The following is a 15611-nucleotide window of genomic DNA, read 5'->3' as shown; positions in this document are numbered from 1 at the left end:
TTTTAATGAAAACCTGGAGGAAATGAGGCTGGTGCAGAGTAAGAGTTAGCATCTATTTTAGAAGTTCAAACGCTGTCATTAATCAATGCCTGTGGGTGCCATAGCTTGTAACATCAGCATTATCAGGAGAAAATTATAAAGAGAGAAGAAAGGTTGAAAGAAAAAAGGGCACAAAGGGCACACAGTAGTAAATACCAGCATAATGCCTCCACCAAATTTATTCTGTTGCTCCAGGACACCAACAACAGAGTGCCTCTCCTTGATCAGAGACTAGCAGGGCAAATTGCTTTTACTGGGTAATAAGAATAGTGAACCCTTACTTGGTGCTTACAATGGGACAGGCACTATTTCTAAAATGAATCATGTTTTATTCATCTAATTATCTATATTTTACCTAGAGAGGAGATAATTTTGTTGTTGTTGGTTTTCAATCACAAGAGTTAATCTTTCATACATGTTTACAAAAAAGATTCACATCCACTTATTAAATTATCTGCGGGCCAGACACCAGGATTGGCACTTCCACCATACTTTACCTGATTTAATCTTCACAACCCTGTAAGGCAGTAATTAGATTATTATTTCTTCATTCTATAATAAAAGCATTTTCCCATGGTCATCTCAGAGGTCACTAAAACTCATTTCTAAAACTATTTATCTCATTTTTCCCCTTTATCATTTCTAGGTTTTCAGTTTAGTTCAGTTCAAAATACCTTCTAAATTTTCATGTACTTCAAAGTCAAGGTTACTACTGCATTTTACTGAAAAATCTCCATTTTCTTAGGCTATTTTAAATTTTATTTGCATATGTAATCTCTCGATTCACATATTTCATATTAATGGTATGTAAGGAATCTAATATTTAACCAAGTGACAGGAATTTCCATCACTGTGCATTCCACTGGATAAGAAAATGACTATCTGACTAAATCAGTAAAAAATGACTATTTGACTAAACCAACAGGATAAAGTTAAGTAAACGCTTCAAGCATTAATCATTAGCACTAGAGTAGTCAGATTTGAGTCCTGCCTCAAAAGCCTGCAATCTAATTAGACAACACAGCTAACACACTGTCAAAAGAGAGAATAAAAGGACCATGAGCATTAACTAAGTAACCATCAACTTAAGCTTTGACCTGTTTCTTCCAAGGTCGAAAGAATTGTATTAAAAATAAAGTTCTGAAAAGTAGAAACTAGCCTAAGAACATCTGGAAACATAACAAAGAATGAAATGAAAATACAGAATCTAATATTCTGTTTATCTTAAATAATATAAATTAAGCAGTTATTTCATTACACATACAGTGCTATAGCCTTTTCTTCCTAATATATATAATGGCTTATTAACATGAGTTCAACATCAAATTAATCAAAGTCAATGTGTTCTGATCCGCAAATTCTTGACTTAATAGGGGCAGCAAATGAATCTGTTATCCGTCTAGCAACCAAACTGCCATTGATTCTTCTTATCTTGCTCTCTGAGTAAATTTAAAACTGTCCTTTCTTCTCTTCTACCACATATTCCCTAAAAAAGATTTATTGATAGGGTTTGCATTATTACCCGACCACCCAGCCCTATGTATAAACAGCAACTGAAAACAAATGTAAAAGAGAAAAAGCGGAAACAAGAGGATAATCTTTAGGTATGCAAGCAGCACACAATGAAACAGTACACCTTCTAATTCATCTCAGAGTAGAATGAGCCCTGTGTGATACCAGACTTTCAGATGGTGGTTACTGTCAAATATTTTTAAGATCTCTTCTACCATCCATCCCTCTTGTACTAAAATTGCCTTAGCTTTTTAGATGATCTAACTATGGGTAAAGTCTAGTAACGGAAACACAAAATTAGATAAGCTATATTTAGGGAACCTAATAGTTTAATGAAGCCCAACCTTTACTACTTTTTCATAACACACTAAAGAAATATACTACTAACAGGGCGCCTGGGTGGCTCAGGTGGTTAAGCACCCGACTTCGGCTCAGGTCATGATCTCACGTTTCGTGGGTTAGAGCCCCGCGTCGGGCTCTGTGCTGACAGCTAGCTCAGAGCCTGGAGCCTGTTTCGGATTCTGTGTCTCCCTCTCTCTGACCCTCCACTGCTCACGCTGTCTTTCTCTCTCAGAAATAAGTAAATAAATAAATAAACATTAAAAAAAATATATATATATATATACACTACTAACAACATTACTATACAGATTAGAACTATTATTACAATAACTTTCCATATTAATATCTTAACATTGAAGTTTGTTCTCACCAAAATTCAGAGACAAACATTTCTTATTTAAATGACAAAGTCTGTAAGTACACTGAACAATATAATATAGTACATCTAAAATCACTAAACTTACTTTTCAGCAAAATCTTTACTTCTCCATTTTCTTTCTTGATCTCATTCATTACTTTATGCTTCTTTTTCTCTCTCTCTTTTTCTTTATCTCTCTCTTTAATTTTGTCTTTGATTTTATCTGAAAGACAAAACAAAGGAAATATTTAAAATCATTTTATAATTTTTCCCCATGAACCATAGTGCAATTTCTAGAGTTATAATACACCATGAAAAATCAGAATTTAAAACAAACAGACCTTTTGTTCGTCCTCTCAGTTTTGGGGGAAATAGATTTCCAAATTTCCTGTCATTCATTAACATGGAACACATAATATACACATCACACTAGGTCAAAATTTATTATAAAGATTTCTAAAGATTCTAAAGAAAAATCTTCATTCTAAAGACTATTCTTCATGTAATTCATGTCAACCACAATATTAGACTAACTTCAAATCACTTAAAATAATTGACTAATTGAAATAGTAAACTACAATGGAAAGTGTTAGCTTTGAAGATATGAAGATATATCTGGATTAATACCAAAACAATGAAAAAATAATCAGCCACAGTTTCTTAACCTATAAAATGATGGTTATCTTTCTCACAGGTTACTATAAGGATCAAATAATAAAATTTATAAAATGACTACCCAGAGCCTGGTATATATAAGACTAGGTGTCAATTCCCTTACCCTTGCATCTTTCAAAAAGGATATGACTGATCTGGCTAGCTGGTGAGATTAGGATATTAAAATAAAAGGTAAAACGGGGCGCCTGGGTGGCTTAGTCGGTTAAGCGTCCGACTTTCGCTTAGGTCATGATATCGCGGTTCGTGGGTTCGAGCCCCGTGTCGGGCTCTGTGCTGACTGCCAGCTCAGAGCCTGGAGCCTGTTTCAGAGTCTGTGACTCCCTCTCTCTCTGACCCTCCCCTGCTCACGCTATCTCTCTCTCTCTCCTAGAAATAAATAAAATATAAAAAAAAAAAAAATAAAAGGTACAGGGGCGCCTGGGTGGCTTAATCAGCTGAACATCCAACTTTGGCTTAGGTCTTAATCTTGTAGTTTGTGGGTCTGGGCCCTGCATCAGGTTCTGTGCTGACAGCTCAGAGCCTGGCGCCTGCTTTGGATTCTGCGTCTCCCTCTCTTTCAATCCCTCCCCCACTCACACTCTATCTCCCTGCCTCTCAAAAATAAATTAAAAAAAATTTTTTTAATAAAAGGTATAAGAATCCCTAGGAATCGTTGCTCTACATTCTAAAAATTTGAGTTTATAAGACGTATCGTCCTATTCTTGTTCAATCAAGCTCCTATGCCTCCAGCAAGAGAAGATACAGAGAATTTTAAAATAATGAGTCTTTGCTCTCAAAAAGTTTCTCATTGATTACGAAGTCATGACTGAAGCACATAAAAGCTATAAAATATCTTCAAACATAACAGAGATTATATAGTGTGTATATACATAATGCAGAATTTCTTAAAATCCCCCTTACTTTCCTTTATAAATACTACCCTGAGGCTGTAACCTCTTCATGATTAGATTATCATCTATATCAGTACTGCCCAGTAGAAATATAATGCTTACCTGATATGTAAATTTGAATTTTCTAGTAGTCACATTAGAAACAAAAACTAACAGGTGAAACTAATTTTCATAATATGTTTTAGTTAGCTAAAGAATGTAAAACATTGTCATCTCAAAATGAAACAATATTAACAGGGGTGCCTGGGTGGCTCAGTCGGTTGAGCATCCTACTTTGGTTCAGGTCATGATCTCACGGCTTGTGGGTTCGAGCCACGCGTCGGGCTCTGCGCTTACAGCTAGCTCAGAGCCTGGAGCCTGTTTCAGATTCTGTGTCTCCCTCTCTCTCTGACCCTCCCCTGCTCACGCTGTCTCTCTCTCTCTCAGAAATAAATAAAACATTAAAAATTGAAAAAAAAGAAACAATATTAACAAATTACTGAGACATTTTATATTCTTTTTTCTTTTCCCATTAAGACTTCAAAATCCAGTGTATATTTTATACTTAACATCACATCTCTATTCAGAGTGTTCAACAACCACATGAGAGTGACCTAGTGACTACCACACTGAACAACTCAGGTCTAGACCACTGACTTAACAAATACACATTGCTGAGTATAAGAAAAGGGTTAGGGAAATACAATGAGGAAGTAAAGTCCTCATCTGTTCACATATGACTTAAATTCTAGAAATACATTAAGATGTTTTCACACTTCAGATTAGTTTATAACTCTTAGTTTTCGATGTTAAAAGTCCTTGAGGGGGTGCCTGGTTGGTTCAGTTAATAAGTGTCCGACTTAGGCTCAGGTCATGATCTCACAGCTTGTGAGTTAGCCCCACATCAGGCTCTGTGCTGACAGCTCAGAACCTGGAGCCTGCTTCAGATTCTGTATCTCCCTCTCCCTCCCAGCTCACACTCTGTCTCTCTCTCTCTCTCTCAACAATAAATAAACAATAATACATATTTTTAAATAAATAAAGTCCTTGAGATCCTGTCATAAGCTGTCATCCAGCTACTAAGTATTTACTCCAAATAGCTGGAACTTAGACACATATATAAATTAATATTTTCTAAGTAAACATACATTTTAATGAGCTATTTAGTAACTTTTAAAAATCACAACTGAAGAAAATAATCATCTGTTTCTGCATGTATTTCCCCAATCATCTTTGTTAATTTTATTAACCTAAAAGTGTTATTTCAGTAACTACTTAACTTTTTAAAAGTTTATTAAAGTGTAATATACATAGAGAAAAAAAAACATGTAAGTATACAGCTCAATCTTCACAAAAATGAACAGCACCTCAGGACCCCTCTGTTTGCCCTTCTAGTCTTTATATAGTACTCCTAAGAGTAACCATGATCCTAATTTCTACCCACACAGATGGAGATAACTACAGAATTTTAATGGCATATATATATATATATATATATATATATAAGAACTATGATATAATATAAACTTACCACAGTCACAAAATATGAATATTTTTCAGAATAAAATCAAACTAGCTTCTCAGGAAATAGTATTATAATATGGTTATGACCCAATTTTTTAGTAAACTTTATTTATATACTTATAAATATATTTATTTATAGACAGCATAGACTTTATTTTTTAGAGCAGTTTTAGGTTCTCAGCAAAACTGAACAGCAAGTATATACAGATTTTCCATATATAACTCCTGTCCCTATATACATCCCAATTTTTAAAAATTTAAAATATACACACAATCAAAAGACTGAAAGATAACAGTGCAAATTATTAAAAGCCATTATTTTTGGCGGCACTTGAGTGGTTCAGTGGGTTGAGTCTTGGTTTTCAGCTCAGGTCACGATCAGGTGGGTGAGTTTGAGCCCCGCCCCCTGCTCTGCGCCAATGAAAGTGTGTAACCCTGCTTAGGATTCCCTCTTGTGCGCATGCAGGCGCACACACTCTCTACCAAAATAAATAAACTTAAAAAAATTTTCTAAGCCATTATTTTAATTTTTTTTCAGTTTATTTATTTTGGGGGGGGCGAGAGAGAGAGAGAGAGAGAGAGAGAGAGAGAGAGAGAGAAAGAGACTGAGATCATGAGCAGGGAAGGGGCAGAGAGAGAGAATCCCATGCAGACTCCCGCTGTCAGCACAAAGCTAGATGTAGGGCTGGAACCCATGAACCATGAGATCATGACCTAAGCTCAAACCAAGAGCTGGACGCTTAACCAAGTGAGCCACCCAGGCACCCCTAAGCCATTATTTATTTTAAAGAAAATTCTAGGCCCAACGTGGGACTCGAATTCATGACCCCCAAATAAAGAGCTGCATGCTCTACCAACTGAGCCAGCCAGGTACTCTTAAAAGCCATTATTTTTAAGTAGCAAAAAGTTTCAAAGTTTCTGTAATAGGACCATTATTAGTTTCATAAAACAGAAAAATGGGCCTTAGAATATGCCTTCAGGTATGATACTAAATAGTTCCAATAAAGATAAATTGAAGGTGTGAAGTCATTACATGAAAAACAACTACAAACAATAACAATAGCATAGCCAAGGCAAGAAAACTGACTGACAACATAATTACAGTTACCTCCCACCCCACACCCAAAACCTTCTAAGGAAAGAAAGCAAACACAAATCATCCTATATATTCATAGTAGAAAAGCATTTTTGTGGAACAACTGCTATCCCAACCTACATACCTGTCTTCACCTGTCAACCTATCTTTCACCCTTCCTAAAATTCTTTGCTTCTTGTCAGGGCATATCCTTTTTCAAAATCTAACTTTAAATGCCTCCATTCAATGTTCTACAATTATGTTACAGATAACATAAGGTTGCTGAATACATGTTTACATGTTACAGGCAAACATGTTACAACCTCAAGAAAGTGGAAAGCCTACAAGTTCAGAAGACCTAGGTTCATTTAAGTTCTACAACCTTGATAACAAACTTTCAGATCTCCCATTTTATCTGTAAATGGAATTTATATAAAGGTTAAACTGAAAATATATACAAAAGCACGTTATAAAGATATAAGCCTTATGAATGCAAATATTACCTATGTATATCTGTCCATAACACTGAGCCATAATAAACATTTTTTGGCTGTAAGAATTCAGAACACCAATGTCAGTAAAATGTCAAGTCTGCTGCTACTATGTTACAATGCATTCACCTTCATAAAAGCCACTTTTACATCTCATCACAAGGACAACAGCTTCCTGGCATCATGTTTAGTATTATACACTGTTCTTTAAAAACAAAAAAAAAAGTATCATTCTTAGTTTTTATTCATTTCTCTTCATGACCAAGAATTTGTATAGACCTTCATGGTCTAATCTAGGACTTGGAAAGAACTTCTAGCTAATTATTGGAACAAAAGTAAGAATTATTCTACCGTAACAACAAGAAATTATGTTTTAAAATGTCCAACTTAACATAAGGACTACAAGCTTCATTTAAAAATAAAAAGGGTCCGGGGCGCCTGGGTGGCTTAGTCGGTTAAGAGTCCGACTTTCGCTTAGGTCATGATCTCGCGGTTCGTGGGTTCGAGCCCCGCGTCGGGCTCTGTGCTGACTGCCAGCTCAGAGCCTGGAGCCTGTTTCAGTCTGTGACTCCCTCTCTCTCTGACCCTCCCCTGTTCACGCTGTCTCTCTCTCCTAGAAATAAATAAAAATATTAAAAAATAAAATAAAATAAAAAATAAAAAAATAAAAATAAAAATAAAAAGGGTGGCAAAAAGCAGAGGAAAAACAGATACAAACAGACCCATTGTAACAGTATGAACCCAGAGAAGCGAAAGAAATATAAGAATGGGGGAAAGAAGGAATAAATGACTGTCATTATCAAACTAGAACAAACTAAATAACACAGTTGGAAAAATAAACATTTGCTAAAGACATAAACTATACATAAAAGTTAAGATATAAAATTGATTAAAATAATTTCAAATAAAATATAAATGAGATTTTCAAAGATCTATTCAATTCATTGATTTAACAGTAAATTTCAGATTTAATGCACTCAATATACTTCTATTGAGCACTTGTGTGCAAGAGATAAAAATGAATAATAGTGCTATACTAAAGAGTCTTACCATCAACAATATCAGTTGATATTGGTTGATTTATACTGTCGGTACCACTATGGAAAACCAGTTTTAAAAAAAAAAAAAAAAAAAAAAAGAAGACCAGTTCTTAAATAATAAAATCATTGTTTTCATCTGGTTATTATAAAATTTACTAGTCTCCACTGGTATTATAATCATTATAATAATATAGAATGAAAATACACACACACATATACAAGTATTAGATGAATCAGTCCAGTTAAAAGAAAGTAGAACTTATAAAAAGCATTGTTAGAGTGTCTTTTTGAGAGATTTATAATACATCAACAATTCATTTATCTGGAATCTTCAGAATAATAAAGTCATAGTTCCTACATAACAGAAGACTGCCACTGTTTTTTAATCATTCTAATAATTTTCAAAAATGTATTATATACATCTCTGCTTTCAAAATCTAAGAAATATAATTTAGTCTTTTCATTATGACAAAAATTTAAACTCATTATCATAGTCATATTGATGAACTCAAAAACAAATCAAAACAAAATTTACCTGTTCAAAACTAAAAAAATTGTATTTGAGTATCACTTACTTTTTTTTTTATCTAAGCTGTCATTTATCATTCCACATACAAGAGGTGACAGCTATAACTTCGAGCTCATTCTTATCTGTTCTGTGCTAAAGAATTAGACCAAGTCCATCAATACTATACTGTATAAAACAGTAGGCAGGTTCTCTACCTCTAGCTGCTCTATAGCAAATTTCACATGGTATTCTTTCTAGTTATAACCTTATCTTTCTCCTTATAATCATTCCTCCCCGACCAGTATGTAGTTAATACTCCTTGAGAGTAGAAAAGGTTCTACCTCAATAAGCGCGTGCGCACGCACACACACACACACACACACACACACACACACACACACTCAGGAGTCTTAAAACAAGGGAAATTGTTTAAAGTTTATATAAGAAGTAGTTGGGCTTCTCAGTTTTCCCACCCTCACAGCAAATGGTCAAATAATCATTTAATCTCACTCCTTAAGGCAAATATCCACCTTTTGTTCTCAGGAGAAAATGAACAGGCTTTAAAACTCAGGTACCCCAGGCAAGGCAAAGGTGGAGCTAAAAACAAGCTAACTATATTCCTCTAAAATGCTTAAACTGAATTGAATCAAGAAATTCTTAAAAAGGAACTTTTAAAATTTAAAACATAGAGTGCCTGGGTGGCTCAGTCAGTTAAGTGTCTGAATCTTGACACTGGCTGAGGTTGTAATCTAGCGGTCATGGGATTGAGGCTCTGAGCATGGAGCTCTGTTTGGGATTCTCTTTCTCCCTCTCTCTCTGTCCCTCCCCACCTTGCTCTCTCTTTCTCTCAAAATCAAATAAAAATAAACATTAAATAAAACTTAATTTAAAAACACAATAGCAGGGGCGCCTACATGGCTCAGTCTGTTAAGCATCCAACTGTGGCTCAGGTCATGATCTTGTAGTTTGTGGGTTCAAGCCCCACATTGGGCTCTGTGCTGACAGCTCAGAGCCTGACGCCTGTTTCAGACTCTGTGTCTCCTTCTCTCTCTGCCCCTCCCCTGCTCACACTCTGTCTATGTCTCTCTCAAAAATAACATCGTGGGGCCTAGGTGGCTCAGTTGGTTAAACGGCCGACTTCAGCTCAGGTCATGGTATCGCGGTTCGTGAGTTCAAGCCCCACATCAGGCTCTGGGGTGACAGCTTGGAGCCTGGAGCCTGCTTCAGATTCTGTCTCCATCTCTGTGCCATCCTCTGCTTATGCTCTGTCTTCCTATCTCTCAAAAATAAATAAATGTTTAAAATTTTTAAAAAATAAATACACATTACCACAAATTATTTTTAAAAATAAACATTAAAAATTTTTTTTAATAAAAAATAAAAACACAATAGCAAAGGGGCACCTGGATGGTTCAGTCAGTGGAACATATGACTCTTTGATCTCAGAGTTGGGAGTCTAAGCCCCATGTTGAGTGTAGAGATTACTTAAAGAAAAAAAATCTTAAAAAAATGTAATAGCAAAACTGAAAAGCTAAAAAAGTCAAAAGACAAAGTTGAGATAATCTTCTAGAAAGAGAGCAACAAGACAAAGTGAAAAGCAGCAGAAAATAAGGTAACCTAAAGGATCTATTCAGAAGATCCAATATCAAATTAACTGAAATTTCAGAAAAAGAAAATAGAATTTTACAGGGAAGGAAAATATCAAAATACATGAGAAATTTTCTCAGAAAAAATGAATCACCAAAATTAAGATTGCATCAAGGAATGAACACAGAGGCTCAGTCGGAAGAACATGAGATTCTTGACCTCAGGGTCATGAGTTCGAGCCCCACACAGGGTGTAGAGATTACTTAAATAAATTAAAAAAATAGTAATAAAGGGATGAGCACAAAGAATGGAATTCACAGTTACAGCCCTGTTCACCACATACATACCAAGCACATCATCATAAAATTGTATTTTCTTTTGTGTGTGTGTGTGTCTTTATTTTGAGAGACAGAGAGCGAGCAGGGAAGGGGTATAGACAGGGAGACACAGAATCCAAAACAGGCTCCAGGTTCTGAGTTAGATGTCAGCACAGAGCCCGACACGGGACTCAAACCCACAGACTGTGAGATCATGACCTGAGCCGAAGTCGGACACTCAACTGACTGAGCCACCCAGGCACCCCCATAAAATTGTATTTTCAAGAGAAGATCCTAAAAGCCTCCTGAGGAATTAAAAAAACAAGACAAAACAAAATCAGACCCCATATAAAAGATCACATAACAGTGTAGATCTCTTCAACACAATAGTAGATACTAGAAAGCAATACAGCAAGTGCCTTCAGAATGCTGAATGAAAGTAACGTTTAACCTAGAATTATAGGATTGGCCAAACTATCAACCAAGTATGAGGGAAGACATGATCAGACAAGCAAAAATTCAAACATTTTTACCACATACACATCCGTTCTTGGGATATGCTTAAGTAAATTAAGGAGTAAACAAAGAAGGAAAATGGCATGAGACCAAGGAAACAGGACACCCAGCACAGAAGGGCACATAAGAAGATATCAGTATGAAAACTGTGTAGCTAGCTTGAAAGATAACCAGTTTAGGTTTAAGTACAGTAATAACAGCCCTGCAGAAACTATCTCCAAGAATAAAAGGGCACTGCCAGATTTTATTTTTTTTAATGTTTTATTTCTGAGAAAGAGAGATAGCATGAGCAGGGGAGGGTCAGAGAGAGAGGGAGACACAGAATCCGAAGCAGGCTCCAGGCTCTGAGCTGGCTGCCAGCACAGAGCCTGACACGGGGCTCAAACCCACAAACCGCGAGATCATGACCTGAGCCGAAGAAGTTGGATGCTTAACTGACTGAGCCACCCAGGCACCCGGAAGGAACTGCCAGATTATCTCTTATCACAGAACAAAAAGAACAGGGCAGAAAATGAAGACGCCAATATATATAAATAGATCTACCTGGACTTACAATGGGATCTCACCCCAATAAAACCTTTCATTGTAAACTGAAAGTATCACTGGGGTGTGTGGGTGGTTCAGTCAGTTAAGGGTCCAACTTTGACTCGGGTCACGATCTCACAATTTATGGGTTTGAGCCCCATGTGGGACTCTGTGCTGACAGCTCAGAGCCTGGAGCCTGCCTCAGATTCTGTGTCTGTCTCTCTCTCTCTGCCCCTGCCCTGCTTGTGCTCTGTCTCTCTCTCAAAAGTAAATAAACATTAAAAAAAAAAAAGAAAGAAAAATATCATTAAGTCAGAAATGCATTTAATATACCTAACTTAACAAACATGCTTAGAACCCTGACATTAGCCTACAGGTGGACAAAAATCACCCAACACAAAGCCTATTTTATAATAAAGTATTGGATATCTCAAGTAATTTATTGGATATTGTACTGAAAGTGAAAAAACAGAATGGCTGTATGGGGACAAAATGGTTGTAAGCCCGTGGGTTGTTAACCCTTGTGGTCCCATTGTTGCCTAGGAGTTCACTTCGCTGCTGCACCCAGCATCACGAGAGTATCCTACTCAAAATTCAAAAACACACTTTCTACTAAATTATATCACTTTTGCATTATCATCAAGTCAAAACACTGCAAGTCATTGTAAGTCAGGGACCATCTATATGAAAAGAGAGGGCCATTTTTAACTATTATGAAAACCCAGAAGGCCATACAGAAAAGGATCTCTGATTGGCATTGAACAGTATTTACAAAGTCATAATAAGCATGTGATTATTGTACTTTAATTAAGTTTTATGAGAATACTGGTTAGGAAAGATACTAAGTTATAAAAGTGCTAACTTATTAACCTTAACAAGAATATAGTATGTCTAAAACCAATCAGTCAAAAATTTAAAGGCATTATGAGCACTTTACTCAGAAATTTGAAGTTAAAAGATAAGAACTAAAAGTTAACAGCTGGGAGTAGGGATGGAGAATGCAAACACTTAGGGCCATTTCTCATTATAAACCTTTCAGCATTTAATTTTTTTAATTTTTAATTTTATTTTTTGAGAGACAGCACAAGTAGGGGATGGGGACGGAGGGAGGGAGGGGCAGAAAGAGAGAGAGAGAAAGAGAGAGAATCTTAAGCAGGCTCCACACCCACCCAGCACAGAGCCCAATGTGGGGCTCATCTCACAAACTGTGAGATCATGACCTCAGCGGAAAAGGATAGTTGAATGCTTAACCAACTAACTGAGCCACCCAAGCACCTCATTGGAATTTTTAGATTAAATTTTATTTTTTAAATTGACAGTCATGGCCTTCCTCTCAAAAACCTAACTTCCCATTCCAATCATGAGAGTTTTTCACAAAGATCCCCATTGAGGGGCATTTTTAACCAGTGCTCCTGAAACTATCAAGATCATCAAAAGCAAGTAATGTCTGAGCAATTGTTATAGCCAAAAAGAGCCTAAATAGACATAATGACTACATGTAATGTGGTATCCAGGGTGGGATCCTTGAACAGAAAAAAGGACACTGTGGGGGGCACCTGGATGGCTCAGCATATGACTCCTGATTTTGGCTCTGGTCATGATGTCACAATTAATGAGATGGAGCCCTGTGCCAGCTCTATGCTGACAGTACAGAGCCTGCTTGAGATTCTCTCTCTGCCCCTCGCCCACTCGTTCTCCCTCTCCCTCTCTCAAAAATAAACTAAAATAACTCTGTCTTTAACATTTATTTATTTTTGAGAGACAGAGAGACAGCACCAGTGATGGGTGGAGGGGCAGAGAATCTGAAGCAGGCTCCAGGCTCAGAGCTGTCAAGGCAGGGCTCAGACCCATGAAATGCGAGATCATGACCTGAGCTGAAACCAAGAGTTGGACGCTTAACCAACTGAGCCACCCAAGTACTCCAATAAACTTTTTTAAAAAAAGGACACTGGGGGTAGGGGGTCAGGGGAGGCGCCTGGGTGGCTCAGGTGGTTAAGCGTCCAACTTCAGCTCAGGTCATAATCTCATGATTCATGGGTTCAAGCCCCGCATTGGGCTTTGTGCTGGCAGCTAGCTCAGAGCCTGGAGCCTGCTTCAGATTCTGTATCCCCCTCTCTCTCTGACCCTCCCCTGCTCATACTGTCTCCCTCTCAGAAATAAAACATTAAAAAAATTTTAAAAAAAAAGGACACTAGGTAAAAACTAAGAAAACCTGAATAAAGTATGGACTTTTGTTAATAATGTATCAGTACTGGTTCATTAATTGTGAGAAATGTATCATACAAATATAAAATTTCAAGAAAAGTGAGAAAATTTCAAAAAAGAAAATTTTTCTGTAAACCTAAAACTATTCTAAAATTGAAAGCTTACCAAAATTTTTATTTATAAAAATTTATAAAGGCAAAACTTAATTATAAGAAAGAAATAACAGTGCTTGCTTGCTTCAGCAGCACACATACTAACAATGGAACGATGCAGAGAAGATTAGCATGGCCCCCCCCCCGAGCAAGAATGACATGTAAATCATGAAGCATTCCATATGTATGGGACAGATGGTGGCTGCACATGTGGTGAGCACAGCATATTTATAAACTGTCAAATCACTACTTTGTACACCTGAAGCCAAAGTGCCATTGTGTGTCACCACAATCAAATTCACAGACACACACAGGTAGTGTACATGAGGCTAATGTGACATTGTGTGTCAGCTATACATACATACACAACACAGACACACACAGCACGTGTATATAAATTTCACTGTACATAACGGACAGAGCTCCAAGACACACTGTTAAGTAAAAAGAGCAAGTTGCACAAAAATGCATATAGTATATTTAGGTTTTTGAAAATAGGCTACATATTCTTTTCTGGTGTGTACGTGTGTGTATATGTATTTACATATTATGTATGTAAATATATATGTAAATGCAAAGAAAAATATGAAAGGAAGAACACAAAATACCTACCAGGGCTTACTCCTATGGAAGAAACAAAAGGAACTTATTAAAAAAATGTTTTTTAATTTATTTATTTACTTTGGGAAAGCACGTGTGAGAGAGAGTATACATGCACACAAGCAGGGGATGGGCAGAGAGGAGAGACAGAATCTCAAGCAGGCTCTGCACTGAGAGTGCGGGACTTCAACTCCTAATACTGGGCTTGAACTTTCAAAGTGCAAGATCATGACCTGAGCTGAGATTAAGAGTCTGATGCTTAAACCAACTGAGCCACCCAGGTGCCCCGAAAGGAATTATTGATTTTTATTTTATGTACTTCTAAATTATTTGAAATTTCTACAACAGAAAGGGATTCATATTTACTACTTTATGTAATTAAGTTGTTAGCATACATCTCTTTCCTGAAAGAACGGATAATTATGTTTAGCAAACTTTTTAAATTAGATTTAGAATTGGGGCACCTGGGTGGCTCAGTCAGTTAGGCATCCAACTTCGACTCAGGTCATGATCACACAGCCTGTGGGTTCGAGCCCTGCATCGGGCTCTGTGCTGACAGCTCAGAACCTGGAGCCTGCTCTGGATTCTGTGTCTCCCTCTCTCTTTGTCCCTTCCCTGCTCACACTCTGCCTTTCTCTCTCAAAAATAAATTACATTAAAAAAATTTTTTTAAAGATTTAGTATCACTTATGGTGTTTCAGAAGGAAAAAAAGAAAAAAACTTCAAACTAAGAGTGAATTAATATATAACTTAATACACAAACACACATGAAAATAATGTTACTTTTTCTAAAGTCCTCACTTCATTAAAATTGTTCAAGTGCATTTCTACTTCATTTAAATATATTCTCTTAAGTCTATGTCATAGTTAACAAAAAGAAGAAAAGGAGAAAATGATACAATTATACATCTATTCTGAATATGTATATATACATACACTATCTGTTAGATTTAATAGCTTTTAAGGAAAAGAGAAATCCCACAGTACACCATGTCTCATTAAACCAGAGAGTTTTGTATACAGAAGGATCTTCATAGAAGTTCATTAGATCTTTTTTATAAAGAGATGTCAGAGGGGTGCCTGGTTGGCTCAGTTAAGTAAACTCTTCATCTTAGGGTCTTGAATTCAACTCTTCCCTTCGGCATGGAGCTTACATAAAAAAAATAATAATTAAAAACAAAAAATAGAGGCATCTGTGTGGCTCAGGTGGTTAAGTGCCCGATTTCGGCTCAGGTCATGATCTCATGGTTTGGGAGTTTGAGCTCACCATCAGGCT

The 15611-nt window shown here is 36.5% G+C and overlaps 1 protein-coding gene and 1 pseudogene across 1 annotated transcript in view; one reads left to right on the top strand and one right to left on the bottom strand.

The window, feature by feature from the left end:
• The window catches only part of RSBN1L (round spermatid basic protein 1 like), a 73504-nt gene that overhangs the window by 35338 nt on the left and 22555 nt on the right, over window positions 1-15611 (bottom strand). The window contains exon 2 of the mRNA XM_039239105.1: window positions 2358-2474. Within this exon, the coding sequence (XP_039095036.1) occupies window positions 2358-2474 (117 nt within the window). The remainder of the gene's footprint in view (window positions 1-2357; window positions 2475-15611) is intronic.
• LOC120236362 lies at window positions 13809-13923 on the top strand (annotated as a pseudogene).

This window comes from Hyaena hyaena, unplaced genomic scaffold, assembly GCF_003009895.1.
Source record: "Hyaena hyaena isolate Hyena2069 unplaced genomic scaffold, ASM300989v1 scaffold_152, whole genome shotgun sequence".
NCBI lineage: Eukaryota > Metazoa > Chordata > Mammalia > Carnivora > Hyaenidae > Hyaena > Hyaena hyaena.
The sequence above is the reverse complement of the archived record's forward strand: the minus strand, read 5'-3'. Positions and strand labels throughout refer to the sequence as shown.